Source organism: Candoia aspera, chromosome 1 (assembly GCF_035149785.1).
Source record: "Candoia aspera isolate rCanAsp1 chromosome 1, rCanAsp1.hap2, whole genome shotgun sequence".
Taxonomy (NCBI): Eukaryota; Metazoa; Chordata; class Lepidosauria; order Squamata; family Boidae; genus Candoia; species Candoia aspera.
The window spans coordinates 306,105,744-306,125,460 of NC_086153.1; the positions used below are offsets into that span (position 1 = coordinate 306,105,744).

General features: G+C 42.8%; 1 protein-coding gene across 1 annotated transcript in view; it reads left to right on the top strand.

The window, feature by feature from the left end:
• RIN3 (Ras and Rab interactor 3) overlaps nucleotides 1-19,717 on the top strand; it is a 100,861-nt gene that overhangs the window by 37,378 nt on the left and 43,766 nt on the right. The window contains exons 2-3 of the mRNA XM_063290252.1: nucleotides 4,966-5,155; nucleotides 17,136-17,250. Coding sequence (XP_063146322.1) covers nucleotides 4,966-5,155; nucleotides 17,136-17,250 — 305 coding nt within the window. The remainder of the gene's footprint in view (nucleotides 1-4,965; nucleotides 5,156-17,135; nucleotides 17,251-19,717) is intronic.

Consider the following 19,717-nt stretch of genomic DNA (forward strand, 5'->3'; position numbering starts at 1 on the left):
CTTAGAAGCTAAGCAGGGCTGGCCCTAGTTAGTCCTTGAATAGAATAATAAGACCTCCAGGGAATAATAAGGCTATGGGTTAGACTGGAAGTTGAAAAAACCTCCTGGAGGAAGGCAGTGGTACAGTAATCCTCTTCTGAACTGTGGCCAAGAAAACTACACAGATGTGGCTACTAGGAGGTAAGCTGAACTGGAAGGAGACACTTTTTGGCTTCAGTTAAAGTCAGTGTGGTATAGAAGTGGGCTAGGACCTGGAGGGCCTAGGTTCAAGTCACCCTGAACTGTGGAAGTCCACTCTTTCTCAGTCAACCTACCTCACAGGGTTGTTGTGGAGATAAAACAGATGGAGATCCCCATGTAAGTACCATGAATTCCTGGAGAAGAGGTGGAATTGAAATCTAATCAATCAATTAATTAATATCTTTTATTAGTCATAATTTGGTTAATGATTAATATTTTAATTTTGCATTGCTTTTTTCTTTCACTTGTAGTCCTTCATTAAGGTCTTCCCCCTGCAAGGTGAAAGCAATTCCATCTCATCTTTATATGCCCCACGGATGTTTGCTGCCAAAGTGTGTTCTCAGAAGGGTCTTTCTAGGCAGAAAAGAGGCCCACTATTCCACCATCTTGTGAGGAAGGAGATGCTTTCCTAAGTACATTCACAAGAGAAGTACAGCCATCGTATCAAGGAGTGTAAAGAAAGGCAAGCTTTTTTCTGCCACTCTCATAATAAGGAATCTGGGTTTCTTATTGCTGCAGGTATATCCATAGGGAGGGCAAGTCCAAAAAGTCAAGATGGCAACCTCAACCGTGCAATCAAAGCCCCTCCCCTTTTTAATGTGCATTGTGACTTGCATAGAAAAGGGCAGAGCTGTAATCATATGGTTTTGGCTGCCATCTTGACTTTTTGGACCACTCCTCCCTGTAGATATCCTTGCAGCAATAAGAAACCCAGGTCAGATAAAAGAGAGGGAATCTCCAGGCCACCTGCATTTCTTTTTTCCAAACCTTCCATATGCAAAAGACTGCTTTCATCTGTGCCATTTAAAAAGGTCTATATAGAAGTGTGGCTAACTCAGGCATATCTCTGCTTTGGGCCTCATTCCCCTCCTTTGCACACTGAATCATGCTGGGGACAGCATCCATGTGATGGGGCCATGCTGGCATTTCCCATGTCCTTTGATAGGGCTGGATGCTGGAAGCTCCATGAAAAAGATGTTAAACCTCTTTTGGGGAAAGGGATAGACAAACATACTTGCAGGGAGAAGGCAGGGCAGGTTCCCTTCAGGGGACCACCAACCACCTCCATGGGCGGCTGAACCACAGCATGAACTTCCTGACAAACCTGATTCAAAGAATAAAAGAGTACAGTTGTTCTCCATTTGTGAAAATGATAGAGGATGGAGGGACTAATCACATTTCAGATGGGACCTGACCTCTTTGGCATCATAAAAACTGCCAAGAGACAATACAGTGTTCTGGTAGATTAACACTGGTATATGGAAGCCTCCCCCTCCCCCCATATTCTTCACACAGTCCTTAGTTAAGCTATAAAAATTCACTACCACAAGAGATGGGGGAATTCACCAACTTACACAGCTTTTAAAGGGGATTAGACAAAAGTCATGTTCATCACGCTACAATGGCCATCGAACAGGATGGCTACATGTAACTTTGAGGACCAATGGCAGAAGGAGTCTGAATGCCAGCTGCTGGGAGAGGTCTGGGAAACAGGGTCCTGGACTAGATAGACCTCTCTTCAGGCCAGGCAGGGCCTTTCTTTTGTTTTGGAAGAAAATAAAATACATTCCCCATTGGATGCTTCCTTAGTCAGATCATCAGCTCAACTAGTTCAGCACTTAATACAGTGTTTCTCAACCTTGGCAACTTTAAGGCATGTGGACTTCAACTCTCAGAATTCTCCAGCCAGCCATGAGAAACACCGACTTAGTATCTTGTACAGTACAGCAGGAGCTGTCCAGAATTCCAGACAGAAATGGGGCCCTTTGTATGCAGAAACAGGGGTATCAGCAGCCCTTTCATTGATAAAGACGTTTTAAAAAGAACAAATGCAGCTTTGAAAATGAGTGATCTTGGATGGAGGAGGACTGAGGGATGCAGTGGGTGCTCACCTCTTCCGACACCTGTGATTTCTCTCCTGCAAATTTTATGCCCAAAACGACATTTCCCTTTGGAATTCATACTTTGCACTGAATCCGATAAGGTGAGCAATTCTGCCAAGGGAAGTGATAGACAAGGAAAAGCTAAGCCCTCACATTGGCCACCTCTGCCTCACCAATCTGCCCCCCCCCAATCCATTAGAAAAAGGAGCAGAAGAGGGGACTCATCATAAAATATGCTTTAAAATGAGTACATTGGGAGGTATATATCTCAATAATAAACAGTACTGAATTGAAATTCAAGGCAGCTTACTGTGATTTGGGAACACATGTGCCTTACCATTCTGCTGTCCAGATGTTAACTACTGATGGGCAATTTCAAAGCTCTCTGCAACTGTAGCTCGCTGAGATTTCCAGACTTTCCACACTTCTTTCCAAGCTTTTTACAAGGCATATTTAAATTAAGCCAAAATGTTTCAGGCACTATAATAATGGGCATAATTATACTTTTGCACATCTAGAGGTTGTCAAGAATATAAATCTGTGTTTACACTTGGTATCTCGAAGCTGTGTGTGTGTGTGTGCACCTTTGGGTCAGCGTTGACTCCTGTCAACAGCCTAGATGAGTTCCTGAAGTTTCTTGGCAAGGTTTCAGAAGTGGTTTGCCATTGCCTGCTTCCTGGGGCTGAGAGAAAGTGACTGACCCAGCTGACTTTGTGCCCAAGGCAGGACTAGAACTCACGGTTTCCTGTTTCTAGCCTGGTGCCTTAACTGCTACACCAAACTGGCTCTCATCTTCAAGCTGACTGATAGCTAAAAACATACTGGTGTTTCCTTCCCAAGCACATGTGTTTGTCGACCTATATTTGTGCATATATTCGCTTAATGGTCTGGGGAAAAAAACAATCCTGCAGCGAGGCCACTATGAAAGTTGGTGATAGCACCATCCATGGGGTATCAAAATCTGCAAGATGGAGGGCATTGATCCAGGCCCCACCCTTTCAGTCCATGAGTCGCACGTACATCCAAAGGGGTGGGGTTTGATCATGAGGCAGCATCTGCTGTGTTACAGATTTTGACCCCTCCCTGCAGATGTCCCTGGGTGGTGATGAGAAAAGCATTTAAAACCCTCAGAAGCTTTTCTGAGAGCTGTCTGGGCAGCATGACAGAAAACATGAATTCAAAGGCCTTTCCTAATGGCTGTCAGTCATCATGGTAGCATGTTGTGAAATTGGAGGGGGTGGGGATGAAGAATGCCTGAGCAACAGTGTTATACTAGAAGCTTCAAGAAGAAGAGACTATGCTTTGGGGAGAGGAAGTTTGTTTGTGCATGCTGCATATGGAAATGGTATGGTTTGACTGACAGAAGAAGGAGCCGGATGTGGTAGGAAACCCCTCCTATGGAAAGCAGACCATTCCTGTTGGCTCTGGAAACATGACCAAAAGAGAAATAATAGAAACATGGTAATGTGGATTTTTAGGGAAACTGTGGCTTTTCTTCATTGTAGAAACCGATGGGGGAGGAAGCTATAAGCACTGGGTGAGAATTGGTAAGTTTCTGGCAGGCCAGCAAGGATGTTCAGAAAACTTTTCTAAGCCAGATATAGATTGAACGGTCCTTTAGACAGAGATGCTGTTGAAGAGTAGATTGTTTCTTTACAACCTGTAAAAGAGGAAAAGGTAACAGCTTCTTTGAGTCAAGCTAGATTCCTGGTGACTATATGGCCATATCAGTGCAGTTTTCTTGGCAACAAATAGAAGTGGTTTCCTGTCCAGAAACTAACCAGGTCCAAATCTTCTTAGCTGCGTTGAGATCAGCCAGTGTCAAGTGCCGTCATCCACTCTGACTCTTGAAATACTCTGTCCATTGTAAAGCAGAATGCTGGCCACCCTTTGAGATCCTCCCTCATTATCTTTTGGCTCCAAATCTCTCTTCTCCTCCATGGAGCTCAGGCACCATGGTTTACTGGTAGCACCATGTGGTTTTTCTTGCAATAATAGTAGAGGCGGGCAGGGGAGTTTAAAATGTCACTCTCTGCAAATGCTGTTCCACCTGCTCTTCGCATCTGTGAACAAATCTAACTTTAGGCAGAAAACCATCTGAGTAATTTTAACTTGCTAATGATCTTCTTGCAGAGTCTCTATGGGGACTCACTAACACTTTTATTTGCTTAAGTTGTGGCCTGCTGTAACCTGCCCTCTGTGATAATCTTCTCAAAATGCAATTTGATGTGAAGGTGGACATGTGCGGAACACTGCTTTGTTTGCAGAACAGAATCTATTGTGACAAACTGATGGGTATTTGAGTAGACAAAACAGATATCAAACAAACCTGTAATACAACAAGATTTGGGATATCCTGGTGGGAACATGCTCTACCCTTCTGATTTAGAAGTACCAGAAAGGTTATTTTTTATACAGGCTGTCTTTAGCAGTTTTAATTGACCTTGAATGACATAGAAGATACGTACATTTTCCAAAGGTCCTAGGAACATCCCACTGAGCGTCCCAGAGCAATGTGTGAATACACTATACTGCCATTTTGTTTTTCAAAAATTTCCCCCTCCATACTCACACTCTTGCTTGGATTTGAATGTGTGCCTTTCTTTAGAGAGCAATGTAGATGTAAATTATACTAATCCTGCAGCCATTAACTTCTGCACCTGATTCAGTTATGTACTTGAGGCACCTAAATTCAGTGTATCTGAAATTAATCCCAGCTGAATCACTGCAAGTTCTCGTCATCTGGGTAATACACACACTCACACAGAGAAATATATAACTTTTTGTTCAAGACAAGCTGCCATTAACAGCCTGATCAGGGTTTGTTTCTTTATTTCTCCAGGCCTGCTACAGAGATTGGAGAGGAGGAGGAAGATAAAGACCCGTCAAGTCAGCCTGTTGCTGTGAGGAACTGTTTTCGCCTGCAAAGGAACAGTTTACTTGAGAAGCTCATCAAAACCTGCCCAGCTTGGCTTCAGCTTGGCATCAGTCTGGAAAAGGCTTCTGAAATACTCTGCAAGGAACCAGCAGGGGTATGCCTATGCTTCTTCAAATAACCCAGCTCCTCAATGACCAGACAGTCTTTCTTAAGCCCTGATCCTGAATCAGATCTTTCAGCTCATCTGTATTTGACCTATGGTTTTGTTTCCTCATTATAGAGCTGTCACTTCTTCAGATGTTCCTAGGACTGATTGTAAGACATGAGTGAAGGCATAAATAGTACAGGTCAGCCTTTCTCAACCTGGCACTCATCAGAATTCTCAACCAACATGGCCCACCTCATTCAGAAGCACCAGGCTGGGCAATGCAGGCTAGTCTGAGAGTGGCAGGCATCAGGAATGACAGGTTGTTGTTGTTTACTAGAGCCTCCAGGTGTGCTATTCAGACCCAGATGCAGCATATGATTTATTCATTTGATTTATTTAAAAATTCATATGCTGCTTTTCCAAACAAATGTTTTTCCCAGGACAGTTTGCAAAACATTTCAAAAACTAGTGTCTGCTTCTGAGTACGTGCTTAGCCCAAGAATTTTTTCTAACTTGTCCAAACAGAACTCATAATTCTATGGCATACAAGGATTTTTCTTATCTCATGTCTTTAATTTCTCTTGCTTACTACTTCTCACTCTTTGTAATGGTTGCCTATTCTAAAACACTATCAGACTTATGAGCAGGAATTCAAACATATCTGATTTATTAAAGAATAGTGTGCAGGATCACAAAGAAAGCTGAGAATGATAAAAGCGCGCCAAATGCAAACTAAAACCCCTTGGTGCAAATGAAATCCCTCCCCCTGTAGAATCTTCTCAAGTCCACAATCCCAGGTGCTCCTAACGGTTTCTGATGGTCTGCGGGAAAAGTCCTTGAGCAGAGCACATAACCCAAACACATTCCATTGTAATGAACACAGATACAGAGCTTGATACAAGGTTTCACAGCAGCTCCCTCCCAAACAGAAATGCGCATCAGCGCCATGGCATGTAAAACGTTACGATGTATATTGTACATTGAAACAGTGAACATGACATACTGCCCCCCCCAAAGAAAGAAAACACTAAGCAGCAGGCTTCAAAGGGTAAGCAAGATGGAAACAGCAAACTAAATCAGGAGTGTTAACATGGCAGGCAGACACCCATTCAGGATGAGGAAAGTGTTTCCATTGGACCAGATACTGAAGGGTGCCTCAAAGCTTGCGAGAATCAATGATATCCTTGACCTCAAAGTGCTGTTGGCTGTCAATCATGACTGGAGCAGGAGGAGAAGGTTGAGAATGCCAGCAGGAGGAGTGGTGCATAGGCTTGAGCAAGCTGCAATGGAAAACAGGGTGCAAGAGTTTCAAATTGTGAGGCAGGCCCAATTTAACAGTAACTGGATTGATAAGAGCAACAATAGGGAAAGGACCAATGAACTTGGGAGCAAGTTTTTTAGAAGGTTGTGGTGACCTGATAAATTTAGTAGATAGATACACCTGATCCCCAACCTTGAAGTTGTGTTGTAAGGAACGATGCTTATCAGCTTGGAACTTGTAAGCAGCTTGGGCATCAGCCAAAGCTTGTTGAATCGCTGGCCAGGAATCAGACAGCTTAACAGCCCAGTCAGATGCAGAACACGTTTGGGAAGGGGGCTGTGGCAGTTCAGGGATGGGAACAAAGTTGTGACCAGAAACCACACGAAAAGGGGTTTGTCCAGTACTTTGATGGGCAGCATTGTCGTAAGCCACTTCAGCCAAAGGTAATAACTCCACCCAATCGTCCTGATGGTAGTTGATGTATGCTCTAAGAAACTGTTCAAGGGTGGAGTTCAAAATCTCAGTAGAACCGTCAGTCTCAGGATGGGAAGAAGTGGACAGCACTTGTTTGGTGCCAATCAATCTTAAAAATGATTTCCAAAACTGGGAAGTAGACTGTGTCCTGCAGTTACTGACCAAACGGGAGGGGCTACCATGGAGGCGGTAGATATGAAGGAGAAATAGGCGTGCCAATTGTGGGGCAGACGGGATGGAGGCACAGGGAATGAAATGCGCTTGCTTGGAGAAAAAGTCTTTTACAACCCAAATAACAGTTTTTTTCTGACTGGGAGGAAGATCCACAATAAAATCCATAGAAATCTCATCCCAAGGACAGGTAGGACTGGCCACTGGCTGTAAAAGCCCCTGTGGTTTCCCCCCTTTCCATTTTGACATGGCACAAACAGGACAGGAAGCAACATAATCTTTTACATCACATCTCAATGTTGGCCACCAAAATTGGCGGCGAACCAAATGTAGGGTTTTTACGAAACCAAAGTGTCCAGCAAGTTTATCATCATGGGAACACTACAAAACATCAGCTCTTAAAGTTTCAGGCACATAAAGGCGGTGGTCCACCCCACCAGACCGTTTTCAAAAGAAACATTGTCTCTATTAGCTAGCAACCAAGTGTCAGATTTCAGTGCCTGGATAAAGTCCCTCTGTAACTGAGAAAGCACTGCACTTTCTGCTTTTCAGACTGAGCTGGGGGTGGGGTTGCCCGTGCATGGGTCTGGCTCCAAGTGACAGCAACCAAGCCTAGTTGTGGCTCAGTGAGAACAGTCCCAACCACACCTGCCCCCTGGTCAAAGTCCTGAGGTAAACGTGACAAAGCATCTGCCAGAAAGTTTTTCTTTCCTGGGATAAATTTTAACTGGAAATTGAAACGACTGAAAAACTGAGCCCATTGAATTTGTTTAGGACTGGGATGCTAGGGGGTGCAGAGGGCCTCCAAATTCCTGTGATTGGTCCAAACCTTGAAAGGGCATCTAGCGCCTTCAAGGAGGTGATGCCAGGTTTCTAAAGCGGCTTTTACAGCAAACGCCTCCTTTTCCCAAACATGCCAACGGCGTTCAGTTTCAGAAAATTTCCTGGACAGATAAGCACAAGGTTTTAAATGATTTTCAGAATCCCTCTGTAACAAAATAGCCCCAACTGAGGAGTTAGAGGCATCAACTTGGACCACAAAGGGGTGTTCGGGATCGGGGTGCTGTAGAATAGGCTCAGCAGTGAAAAGGGATTTCAGTTTTTCGAACACTGCCAATTCAGGCATCCAATTTAGCACGACTCCAGGGTGTTTTACCTTGCGTGTTTCCCCCAAGCCCTTGGTACGGAGTAAATCAGTGAGGGGCAAGGCAATCTCAGTGAACCCCTGGATAAATTGGCGATAATAATTACTGAACCCTAGGAAACTTTGGAATTGCGTCCGGGTGCGGGGATGTTCCCAACTTAAAATCGCCTGAATTTTTGCAGGGTCCATTTCAATGCCTTTGTCAGACACTCGATAGCCCAGATAGTCAAGTTGGGTCTTGTGAAATTCACATTTGGAAAGTTTGGCATAAAGTTTGGCATCTCTAAGCTTGCGTAACACCTGTTTGAGGAGGTGTTCATGTTCCTCCTTGGTTTCAGTGTAAATGAGAACACCATCTAAGTAAACCTGGACTCCTTTAAACAAATGAGCATGTAAAACTTCATTAATCAACTGCATGAAGACCCTGGGTGCCCCTGCTAACCCACAAGGAAGACCTTTGTACTGAAACGAACCCAGTGGGCAATTAAAAGCAGTTTTCCACTCATCCCCAGCTTGTATGCAGATGAGGAAATAGGCTTCGCGAAGATCGAGCTTGGAGAAAATCTTGCCCTTTGACAAATGAGCTAACATGTCCTTCATGAGCGGAAGAGGGTACTTGTTGAGAATTGAGACGGAATTTAACCCTCGATAGTCCATACAGAGTCGAAGCGTGCCATCTTTCTTTTCCCGGAATAGCACAGGGGCCCCAACTAGGGAATTAGCAGGTTCAATATATCCCCTTGACAGATTTTTGTTAATAAAGTCCTGTAATGCCTCAAGCTCCTTTTGAGTCATTGGATAGATTTTTGGCTTGGGCAATTGAGCATTGGGAACCAACTCTATTGCACAGTCAGTTTTTGGGTGGGGGGGGGGTAGCTGATCTGCTTCCATTTCCCCAAATACATCTGCAAAGTCTTGGTATCGATCGGACAAGCCTTCTAAAGGTGCCAAGTTAGGGCACGGCATGGCGATTGCAGCCCTTCCAACCCCTGCACGTGCAGCTCTCTCCGCTGTAAGAGCCTGGTAAAACCCATCTTTAAAAGTCACAGTTCTGTGTTCCCAGTTTATATAGGGGCTTCGATAGGTCAACCAGGGGATCCCCAGAATTACCAAGGGATTGCCAACAGGTACTACAACGAATTTCAAAGTCTCACGGTGGCTGCCCATTTGCATTGCGACAGTTCCAGTGAAATGGGTTGCTGCCCCCCCCTGCTGTTGAACCATCCAACTGCGTGAAGATCAAAGACTGCTGGAGGGGAAAGCTAGGCAGGTCCAAAGCAGCAACCAAATCAGGGTGAATTAAACACCTGGAACACCCAGAGTCAACTAAAGCCCAGACCTCTGCAGTTTTCGTGCGGGAGCCCAATTTCACTTTTACTGCTAAAGTGGGACAGTCAGCACTCACCATAGCATCTTCGCACCCATCCTCCTCCACCTGCCCAAAGGTGCTGTTCATGGCAGGTGGCTGGCATTTCCCGCCAGCTCCTTAGAGTCGTATTCAGCCTCACCTGAGAAGTAGAATACTTCCTCAGCTTCGGCTGCACCCTTGGCTGCTGTCATCTGCCGCGAGGGGGGGAGCGATTTGGCCAGTGGCTTCCCCACTCAATCTCCATCCTTGGCTTTTGGGCAATCAGCTGCTCGATACCCTTCCTTTCCGCATCAGAGACACTGACCCCTCGCGTAGCACCTATCTCTCTCCTCATCCCAGGCTCTATAGCTTGGCCGGGCAGCAGTCGCAGCACTTCGGGGTCCCCTCATGGTGGCGGGTGGTCTTTCAGATCTTCTAGTGTGCATGAAGGTATGCTGAGCATGCTCAGCCTTTCCTGCCAGACAGATCCATTCATACAATGACTCTGGGTCATCTCTACACAACGCCCACCGTAGGACGTCCTGGTTGAGTCCCTCTTTAAACTGTTCTATTAAGGTTGACTGAGACCAGTTGGGGATTTTCCCAGCTAGAGCCTTAAACTCTAGGGCGTAATCAGCTACGGACATTTGGCCCTGGGTAAGATCCTTCAGTGCCTGCTTAGCTCTTGCCTTGGCCAGAGGATCCTCAAAATGCATCTTTAACGCCCACATGAATTCATCAAAATAATCAAGTGCAGGGGAGTCAGCATCACTTAATTGAACATACCAGTCAGCTGCTCGACCCTTCAACTTGTTGGCAATGGCAGTTATCTTAGCCTCTTCGGAAGGGAAGTATGCTCCAAACTGCCTCATGTAACTTTTAGCATTAGTTAAAAAGAAAGATAACTTTGTTGGATCCCCATCAAACTTGACAGGAAAGTCTCTCACCCCCACTCCGGTTGGAGCGGAATCAGCAGCTACTTGAGTGGTTGGGCCCCAGGTTACACTAGCTTTCCCTCTTTGGGGTGGGGACACTGGTGATCGAGCCCTGTGGGGTGGAGATTCATCCCGGAGCCGTCTCCAGCCCCGCTCCGCCGGCAGCCAGGATGGGGGATGGTTGCGGGAAGCTGGGATCTCCTCCGCGTCTCCCCTGCTCCTCCAGTGATAGAGACAGGTTTCTTAACATGTACTCTATAGATTCTATTTTGGCTTCCACCACTCTTAGTCTCTCAGGGGTTTGAGAGTCCTCTCTCCATCGCGTGTTCAGCTTTCTCTCTGTGGACACCGTAGTAGATTCTTTGTCTGGGGTTAGCGGGAACCGATACTTCCAGGACACCTGGGACGTCCCTGGCTGGGGTTCTCCCACTTCATCCCAGGTGATCAACTCTGCGAGTGATTCACTGGGTGCTGGTTGCTCTGGTTCTCCCCCATCGTCAGATTCCTCCACCTCAGGACTGGAACTCGATTCATCCCGGAAATCTGAAGGTTCTGGGGTGAGGCTCAGTTCTCCACTCTTGACCGTTGACTCGGGCATCAAGCTAGCCATCTCCTCAAGTCCCCTGGTCGTGAGCTTGGACTCGGCCATCGTTAACTATTTTCCCTCACAAGAAACTAATCTTGGTAGGAGCTAACAGTACAACTTTGGTGATTCTCAGCTTTATGTAATGGTTGCCTATTCTAAAACACTATCAGACTCATGAGCAGGAATTCAAACATATCTGATTTATTAAAGAATAGTATGCAGGATCACAAAGAAAGCTGAGAATGATAAAAGCACGCCAAATGCAAACTAAAACCCCTTGGTGCAAATGAAATCCCTCCCCCCTGTAGAATCTTCCCAAGCTCACAATCCCAGGTGCTCCTAACGGTTTCTGATGGTCTGCGGGAAAAGTCCTTGAACAGAGAACATAACCCAAACACATTCCACTGTAATGAACACAGATACAGAGCTTGGTACAAGGTCTCACAGCAGCTCCCTCCCAAACAGAAATGCGCATCAGCGCCATGGCATGTGAAACGTTACGATGTATAAACTACATTGAAACAGTGAACATGACACTCTTTTTCTTTGCTTTGTATAACATAGCTTACCCAAAAGAGTATAGTATGGTACATATGGATGTATGGTAATCTAATGAAATTTCATTGAGATCTATTAGGAGATTTTGTTCTATTTTTGTTCTGCTTTAGCATGCAGGGATGAAAAGAAAATCCATCTCTGATTTATTTCCAGAGTACCTTTCAATAACTATTGTATTGACCATACAATGCTTCATAACTGTTACATGATTGAAAACACAAAGGCTGTTGGTCACTGGTATTCAGACATGTATTGCTTGTAAATTACTCAGATCTGCAATACGAAATTGCACTACACCTCCCATTTCTACCAAAACTTGCCAGCCTTCCCAGCTCAGTACCTTCTAGTTGTGCTAGAGTTCAAGTCCCAGAATTCTCAACTTTGCTACCTGGAGGCCACCAGGTTGGGGAAAGCTCGTAGACATATTTATTTTTATACCCATCCTTTCCACAGAGTATTTCATCGCTCAACCCTATTCCCTCATATATCTCACCTCTGCTATGTTCTATGCCCAACTCCATTTGCATTTCTTTTGCTGCTCAGTCCCAGTAGCCCTGTCCTTAGCAGTCACTCTCTCTTTCACAATTCTGCTTCTTTTCTTGTGCCATTCTAACTTCCAAAAAATCCTCCCCTCCCTCTAGAGACACATTTTTACAAAAGACAGACCTTGGTAGAGAACATGAATGGCCTAGAAGCAGAATGGATAATGATCACACAGGAGGCAGATTTGTATCTCAAGCACTGTTATTACTCACAGATTTATTTGTTAAATGTCATTTTATTTATGTTAGCCTCAAATGAATTGGATCACAGGAAATAGTGAGGTAGTCTAATTTGCAAATGTTGCCAAATTATTCATGGTAGTAAAATCCAAAACAGATATTTTGTATAAAATTCCAGAAGGAACACTAGGTGAATGGCTTAGATAGTGGTGAAGATTCCATATATAAAAGAACATACTTTGACTGGGCTTTCAGTGCCCAGGAAAGAAATTCTGCATTCTAATTGAAACTGTTGACTTATGGGGTAAAACAAAAGCTAAACTGTAGGCTAGGGACTGATGTGAAAAAGGATGCAAATCCATGGCATGGCTTTTATATATATATAAAACTATATATATATATATATATATATATATATATATATATATATATATATATATATATAGTTTCCAAATATTGGAGCCTTCTGTAGTTCCCACAGCACCTAGGTCTTGTGTGGTATGCCTTAACAATCCACTGCTGTGTCTTCTTCAGAATCATCTTGAAGGCAGTGATATCCATGGAGGGTGTTGGTAGGAACTGGAGGGCAAATGACAAAACCTGATGCCAGCTCTGCTTTTGTATGTGCACCGTGATGTCACTTCCGTGTAAAAAGGGGCAGGGCTTGTATTGCAGTGGTGGAACCGTCTTCATCATTTTGATGATGATGGATCCTGCAGGTGCCTCTGCCTGAAAATAAGATGTGACTGAGGTTTCACAGGGTGCTTTTTGAGCAAGCAAGATTTATTTATTTATTAACTGTATATTTCAAATTTTGTCACTGCCCATCTCCCTCAACAGAGGGATTCTGGGCAGTTTACAATAAAAGTAAAACTGTCCTAACAGCCAGGAAACACGCTGAGACAAGGAACTGGTCTGTAATGTTTTATTGCTTGTACGTAACAGGAATCCTAACAAACTGAAGAAGCGTGGGAAAAACCCAGACATATAAACCCCAAAGGTTAAGGCGGTCCTGATCTGTGTCTCTTTGAATGGCTGCCCAATTCCTCAGTGCTACGCATGCACTTAACAGTCTGGATGGGAGCCCCCTGCTCACCATCCTTACTCATGACAAAAACTAAATCCAGATTAAAATACAATAAAAACCGTACCTCTTAAATATAAATATAAAATCCAAGATGGTGATATTAAAAGTTCTTAAATTAAATGCATACATTCATGGGGGCCTCTTTAGGGCGGTAACCACCCCCAGGGTTGATTACCCCCCTCCCACCCCAAGCGAGGTGGCAGAGCCAGGTCTTCCCCCCTTTCCAGAAGGCCAGGAGAGTGGGGGCCTGCCTCACCTCTGGGGGAAGAGTGTTCCATGGCAGAGGGGGGGCATGGCAGAGAAGGCTCTCTTCCTGGGCCCCACCAATCAACAAGATAGATAGAAAGTCTTCTAAGGCTATCTCATGGTCTTGGCATTGGAACAAACATGTACATCAGCAGACATTCGGTTTTCTCTCTTGCTTTATCTGATAGTGCTGTGCTGTGCTTCAGAAATTAAATTCAGTGCAGGACTGAAGATGTAGCATCTCTTGAAAACAACATGTTAACAATAATGAACCATGTTTTAAGAACAACACAATTAGGAAAGCACTGATACGTTTGCTCCTTAACATGACAATGAAAATGTTACTTTAGCTATGGATAAACCCATAATTATAATTACATGGAAGTTTCTCTTATTGTTATAGTGAGTGGATACAGTGGGAAAATTGTCCTTGGGGATTTGATTTCAGTAGAATCAGGAACTTGCGTGAAAGTTTGCTTCCATGCAAATACCTCACCCTGTGATAATTCTGCATTGCCACCTACTGAATAATTTTCATTTCCTTTTATCAAGATATTATTTTTTGCTATTACATACTCACTGTATCATTAGCATTGCTAACTTTGCATAGATTCACCCTTCCCACTTTTTGTAACAAGAGCAGCAGTCTATAATTGGTGCATTTTTGAAAGCCCTTGACATTCTATTTGGCCCAGGGCAAAAAGTCGGCTATAAGGGCTTCATTTTCTATTTTAAGCACAAGCTAACATAATTTGTCATACTAAGCTCTAATTAGATGCCCACAGAAAGAGAAAAAAGTCAAGGTAGGCATTATCTATTACTTCAGCTAACCCTACCAAAATAAAGGGGGGCCAGGGGACCATTTATAGGGAAAGTGAGGACAGAGAAAGAGGCATTTAGCCCCTTGTAAGGGCAATTAGATTTTCAAGAATAAAAACTGGGGCGTATTAATTTGTAAAAATGTATATATTTGTTAATGTTAATTCATCACTCCATTTCCTAGGAGTCCTGGACAACATTTGCCATAAACAAAGAAACAAACTTGAAATTTAATGTGTGGAAAAGGTTCTTAAAAACAAAGCAGCTTTCTGTACTTCCAAACCTTTCCTGTTTCCTATTTGCACTCACATTTTGGACAAAATTATTTCTGGGTCAAAGCAAGTTAATCAATGGCCGAGAAGCAATAGACCCTCCTATCTATCATTCAGGAAACGTAGAAAGGAATCGGTCTTCTTTTCCATCTCACATTCCATTAGGAGGTTCCCTCACACTGGATTAATGAAAAACCCAGGCACTATGAAAAGAATCCAATAACCTGATGCCATTTCTATGGCTATTGCTGCCTGCCTCAAACAAGTACTCTAGTGAAGGCTCCTGTATCTGGACTGGAAAAATCCAGATGGTCACTAGATGACAGCATATACTCACATGCCCACAATATGCAGCAGACCTGGAAATTGCAGGCCTGCACTGTGGCTTAGCTGAGCTGTCGATCGGAAGGTCGGCGGTTCGAAACCGCGCGGCGGGGTGAGCTCCCGTTGCTCGTCCCAGCTCCTGCACACCAAGCAGTTCGAAAACATGCAAATGTGAGTAGATTAATTGGTACCGCTTCGGCGGGAAGGTAACGGCGTTCCGTGAGTCATGCTGGCCACATGACCACGGACGGGTCCTTACGGACAACGCCGGCTCCAAGGCTTAGAAACGGAGATGAGCACCGCCCCCTAGAGTCGGACACGACTGGACTTTACGTCAAGGGAAACCTTTACCTTTACCTTTACTGTGGCTTATACATGTCACTGCTGCTGCTGCTGCTGCTAGCACAACCCAAGCTTCCTGCTGCTGCTCATGCTATTACTACCAGCCGAACAGGATGAACTCCTGGACCCAGAGACATTTTCCTGGGTTGGGGGAATGTACCCAGCACCTGGGCAGTCTCTGAAAAACACAGAACTTTCACAGCAAAACTGAGATGCATGCATTCATGCATTCATTCTAGTAAGCTTACATGCCACTCCAGATATTGACCAACTCAGAGCAGTTTACAATTCAAGTATATGTAAATGGGATTAAAACAATTAAAAATAATAATCATTAATTTTAACAAAGATAATGACAACTTACTTGAAACCATAACGACCGGTATAATCAATACTCCCACACAATTGATCTTTCCCTCAAAGGCTTGCTGAAATACGCAGGTTTTAATTGCTTTCCTAAATCCCAGCAGAGTTGGGGCAAGTCAGATTTTCAATGGGGAGATGTTATGGGGAGATGTTATCCCTGGGGCAGTGATTGATAAGGACTCCCCCTGGGGACCCCTGTAGATGATATTTATTAAGAGAGGGGACCTAGAGGAAAACACTGCTAGAGGGATTGTTATTATCCATTTGGGCATGCAGAAACCATTGGGAGCAGGCATTCTTGTTACGTCCAGTCCTGCCTTTCCTGCAACTAATGTTTTTCTCCTACAAATGACTTCCCACAAACATTTACCCCTCAGCTGGGCTCACCTACCATTTGAGAATCCAGAATGGATTGCAGATTGTTGTGAGGCTAAATGCATTTGCAGTTAAACTTAGCAGATGACAGAAAAGCTGGGAATCCACACTGATCTTACTGAACAAGTGCTGTACAGTATGCTCTACAATGACCAAAGTCCCCTAGTGGTTAAGTTATACAAACATATATACATAAACTCACCAGGAGTGTGTGGCTGTAAATTCAACAATCAAGCCATCAGTCAAATGCTTGCCCATTATACAGTTTCCTTTCAGGGGAAGCAAAGTTAATGCAAAATGCAGAAAGGGAGTAATCCTGGCAAAGCAGCTTTGCTTCCACCACATCCATAGAATGCTTCATACATTGCCTTTTGTTCTTCAACCTTCTCACTTTTTTTTTCAGGTTTCATTAACTTTATCCAATCATAATTCCCTTGGTTTTCCTGTTCTTCTCAATCCATATTCTCCTTTTTCTCATTTTGCTATTCAATCCTTATTCACTCTCTCTATATGTGAACACCATCTCAACATCCTTCTTTCATACTTGTCTCTCACATTTGTATTCAATCCATGTTCATTCAGAATCCATCCATTCAGAATCCATTCACCCAATCTCTTATTGTATTACCACACACTGACTCAACTTACTTTATGTTCCTCCTGAGTCCTTTCATTCAACTGTTTCTTCTGACATATCCAGTTCTTACAATTCAGGGGGGTACAAATTACTGCTTTAAATGTTAAAACCAACACACCAAACTTGATTCAAAAACAACCCAAGGAGCTCTTTCAGTATTAGGCTGATCATAAGAAGAATATGGTCTTGTGAAGCTGTAATTTGGTAAGGATGTAATTAAATTATGCATTCTTTTTACAGTTCAGATATGATTATTTTTGAATGACAAAATATTTTTCCATTCTCATATAATCTCATGTACGCTTTTCCCTCTGTTTAGATATTTATGGTTCGGAAAAATGAGACCCTGAAAAATCTATTTCTGTTAGTTCATTTTCCAGCCCAGGAAGAGGGTTGTGATATTCTAGAATACAAGATAAAAGAAGAAAAATCATGTAAGTTTATCTCCCTTCTTGAAACATATTCCACATATTCATCCACAGTATATCTGCACGGTGATCTGTCTCAATACATAAATTTAGATTTGTCTGCATCTCTGTTTGCAATGAACTTCAGATTCTGGGGCTTTTTCTTGAATATGTTTCTATCTCTGAAAAGTAGGTCTGAGGTGAGGTGAATCTTCTCAGGAGTGCTGTCTTTTGAGGGAGAAAGAGATTGCTGCTTGGTGATTTTTAGCAAGATTATTTTAAAATGGAATTAGACAAATTCAGAGAAGATAGGGCCATCAGAAGTTATTAGCCATGATAGCTAAATGGATATTGTAGGTTCAGGAGTAGTATATTGCTCAATCTCAGATGCTGGAGACCTACACTAAAGAAAAGGTCTTGCTTTCATGCTGTGTTTATGGACCACTTAGAATATTTGATTGACCAATACTGAAAACCAGGTGCTGGCCTAAAATATTAGATAAAATGGCATCTGGTAGTAATAATAGGAGCTGTTGCCAGATTCTGGTGAATCAGAAAAACTCCATCCAGTCCACTGTCTGTTTCTAGTGGGTGGAAGTTTATCCATCAGCAAAAGAAATTTTGATCAACAAAAATGGAACTTTAGAGTTATTATGACTGAAATGAAAATATAATACATTTCACCATATGGGAGAGATTGTAATCAGATGACTTGACTCGCTTTTGTCATAGTGTAGAAGATTGTGGCTAGGTAACCGGTTGTACCTACTCAATTTGTTGTCCAGGTGTTAACTCTTGAGCGGCAATTTCAAGAATTGTGGAGTCCTTGGTGCTTTCTGAGCCTTGTTTTCTTGCAGATATTTCTAGATGTTGCCTAGTCTAGCAATGAAATGTCTGCAACAACAAGGCTCAGAGAGCACCAAGAACTCCACAGTTCAACCCTGAGCTACAAATATTCGCTTTGATTGGTTAATTTCAAGAATGTTGCTCTCTTTTCTTTCAGTTTTTAATCTTTAACCAACTCAGATGGTTAAAGTTTTAAGACAGCCCTTAAAATAGAATGCAGTAAAGTTAGACATATGGCCACTTTAGCTTGGAGCAGCAGCAGCAGACCAGGATCCTATTTGCATTCTCAAGATACATATGAATATGGTGGTCTTCCTAGGTGTTTTACACTTAATATTATGAGTTATACTACCTCTGTTCATGAAGGTTCCAGTTTTCCTATTATGGATATTAGAAAATCTATGTAATTTTACTTGTTCCTTTTGTGACACTATCTAAACTAGTGAATGGCTGTTGGTATCTCTTGGTAGGGAATTCCACAAAAGCATTGCCTCCCTGAATAAGACTGAAGTTTGAAATAGAAAAGTTTGTGAAAAAGGCAGAATGTGAACCAGGAATACTGTATTACATACTACCTTACACCAGTTTCACCTGCTTGCTTATAAAGGGAGACGACATTTTCCTTCCTTGATTTTTGAAATGGGATGTGTGTCCCTTCTTAATTGCCACATCTCTCTGGCAATTTTCCATGCCACCTTTCATTAGAGATGCCACTGTAGTATGCTGTTCCCAGTTCCTGGTAATAAGGTTATTAAGTGAATTCAAATGCTAATGGCTACTCCAGAGTACTAAAACATTCAGAATACTGTTCTCTGTAGCTTGGCCCACAATGGCCTCTTGTAGATTAATTTTTTTGTCCTAGATATTCTCAAAAGCCACATTCTCTCTTTTTAATATGATTTTTATTTAAACTTTTAAAAAAGAAGATTAAAAACTAATACAAACTAATACAGAGTTAGGATGAAAAAAGAAAAAGAAAGTAATCTTTATTGTTGTAAGCCGCCCAGAGTCACTCGCTGAGAGTGGGCAGCTATAGAAATCAAATAAATAAATAAATAAATAAAAGCAAAGAGAAAGCAAAATGTGCAAGAAAAGGAAAAAAATGTTGAAGAAAAATAGAAAAGAAAGAAAAAAGATACAAAGAAGTGGCTTCTGATATTCTTCACAGCAGTTGTAAGTACTATATTTTAACCTCAGAAACCATATTCTCAAGGGTAATGAGTTGTGCCAAAGAGGCCAAACATTTTAAGTGTGTGTGTGTGTATGCGTGTGTGTGTGTGTGTGTGTGTGTGAAGATGTATCTACACATGCTTCCATAGCATTTAGCAATTTGAACTTCACATCCTCCTGTTCCTGAAAAAAAAATGAAATAAAGTGAGAGTTACATTTTATTCAATGCACCTCAGCACACTTGATCTCATTTTCTAATAAGCAGCATTGCAAACCATCATGTTTGCCAAGATGCTACTTTTGGAAAGATCTAAAAAAGAAGTGTGTACATTTCTCAGAACAGCTTGCACTGACATGTGCAAGAACCATGGAAATACCTGGGGAATATTCATGGGCTCGATGGCATATCATGATTCAGAGAGTGTTAAATTAGCTTGAACAATCACAGAGTTATGACATTATTGTTTCATCTCTGCAT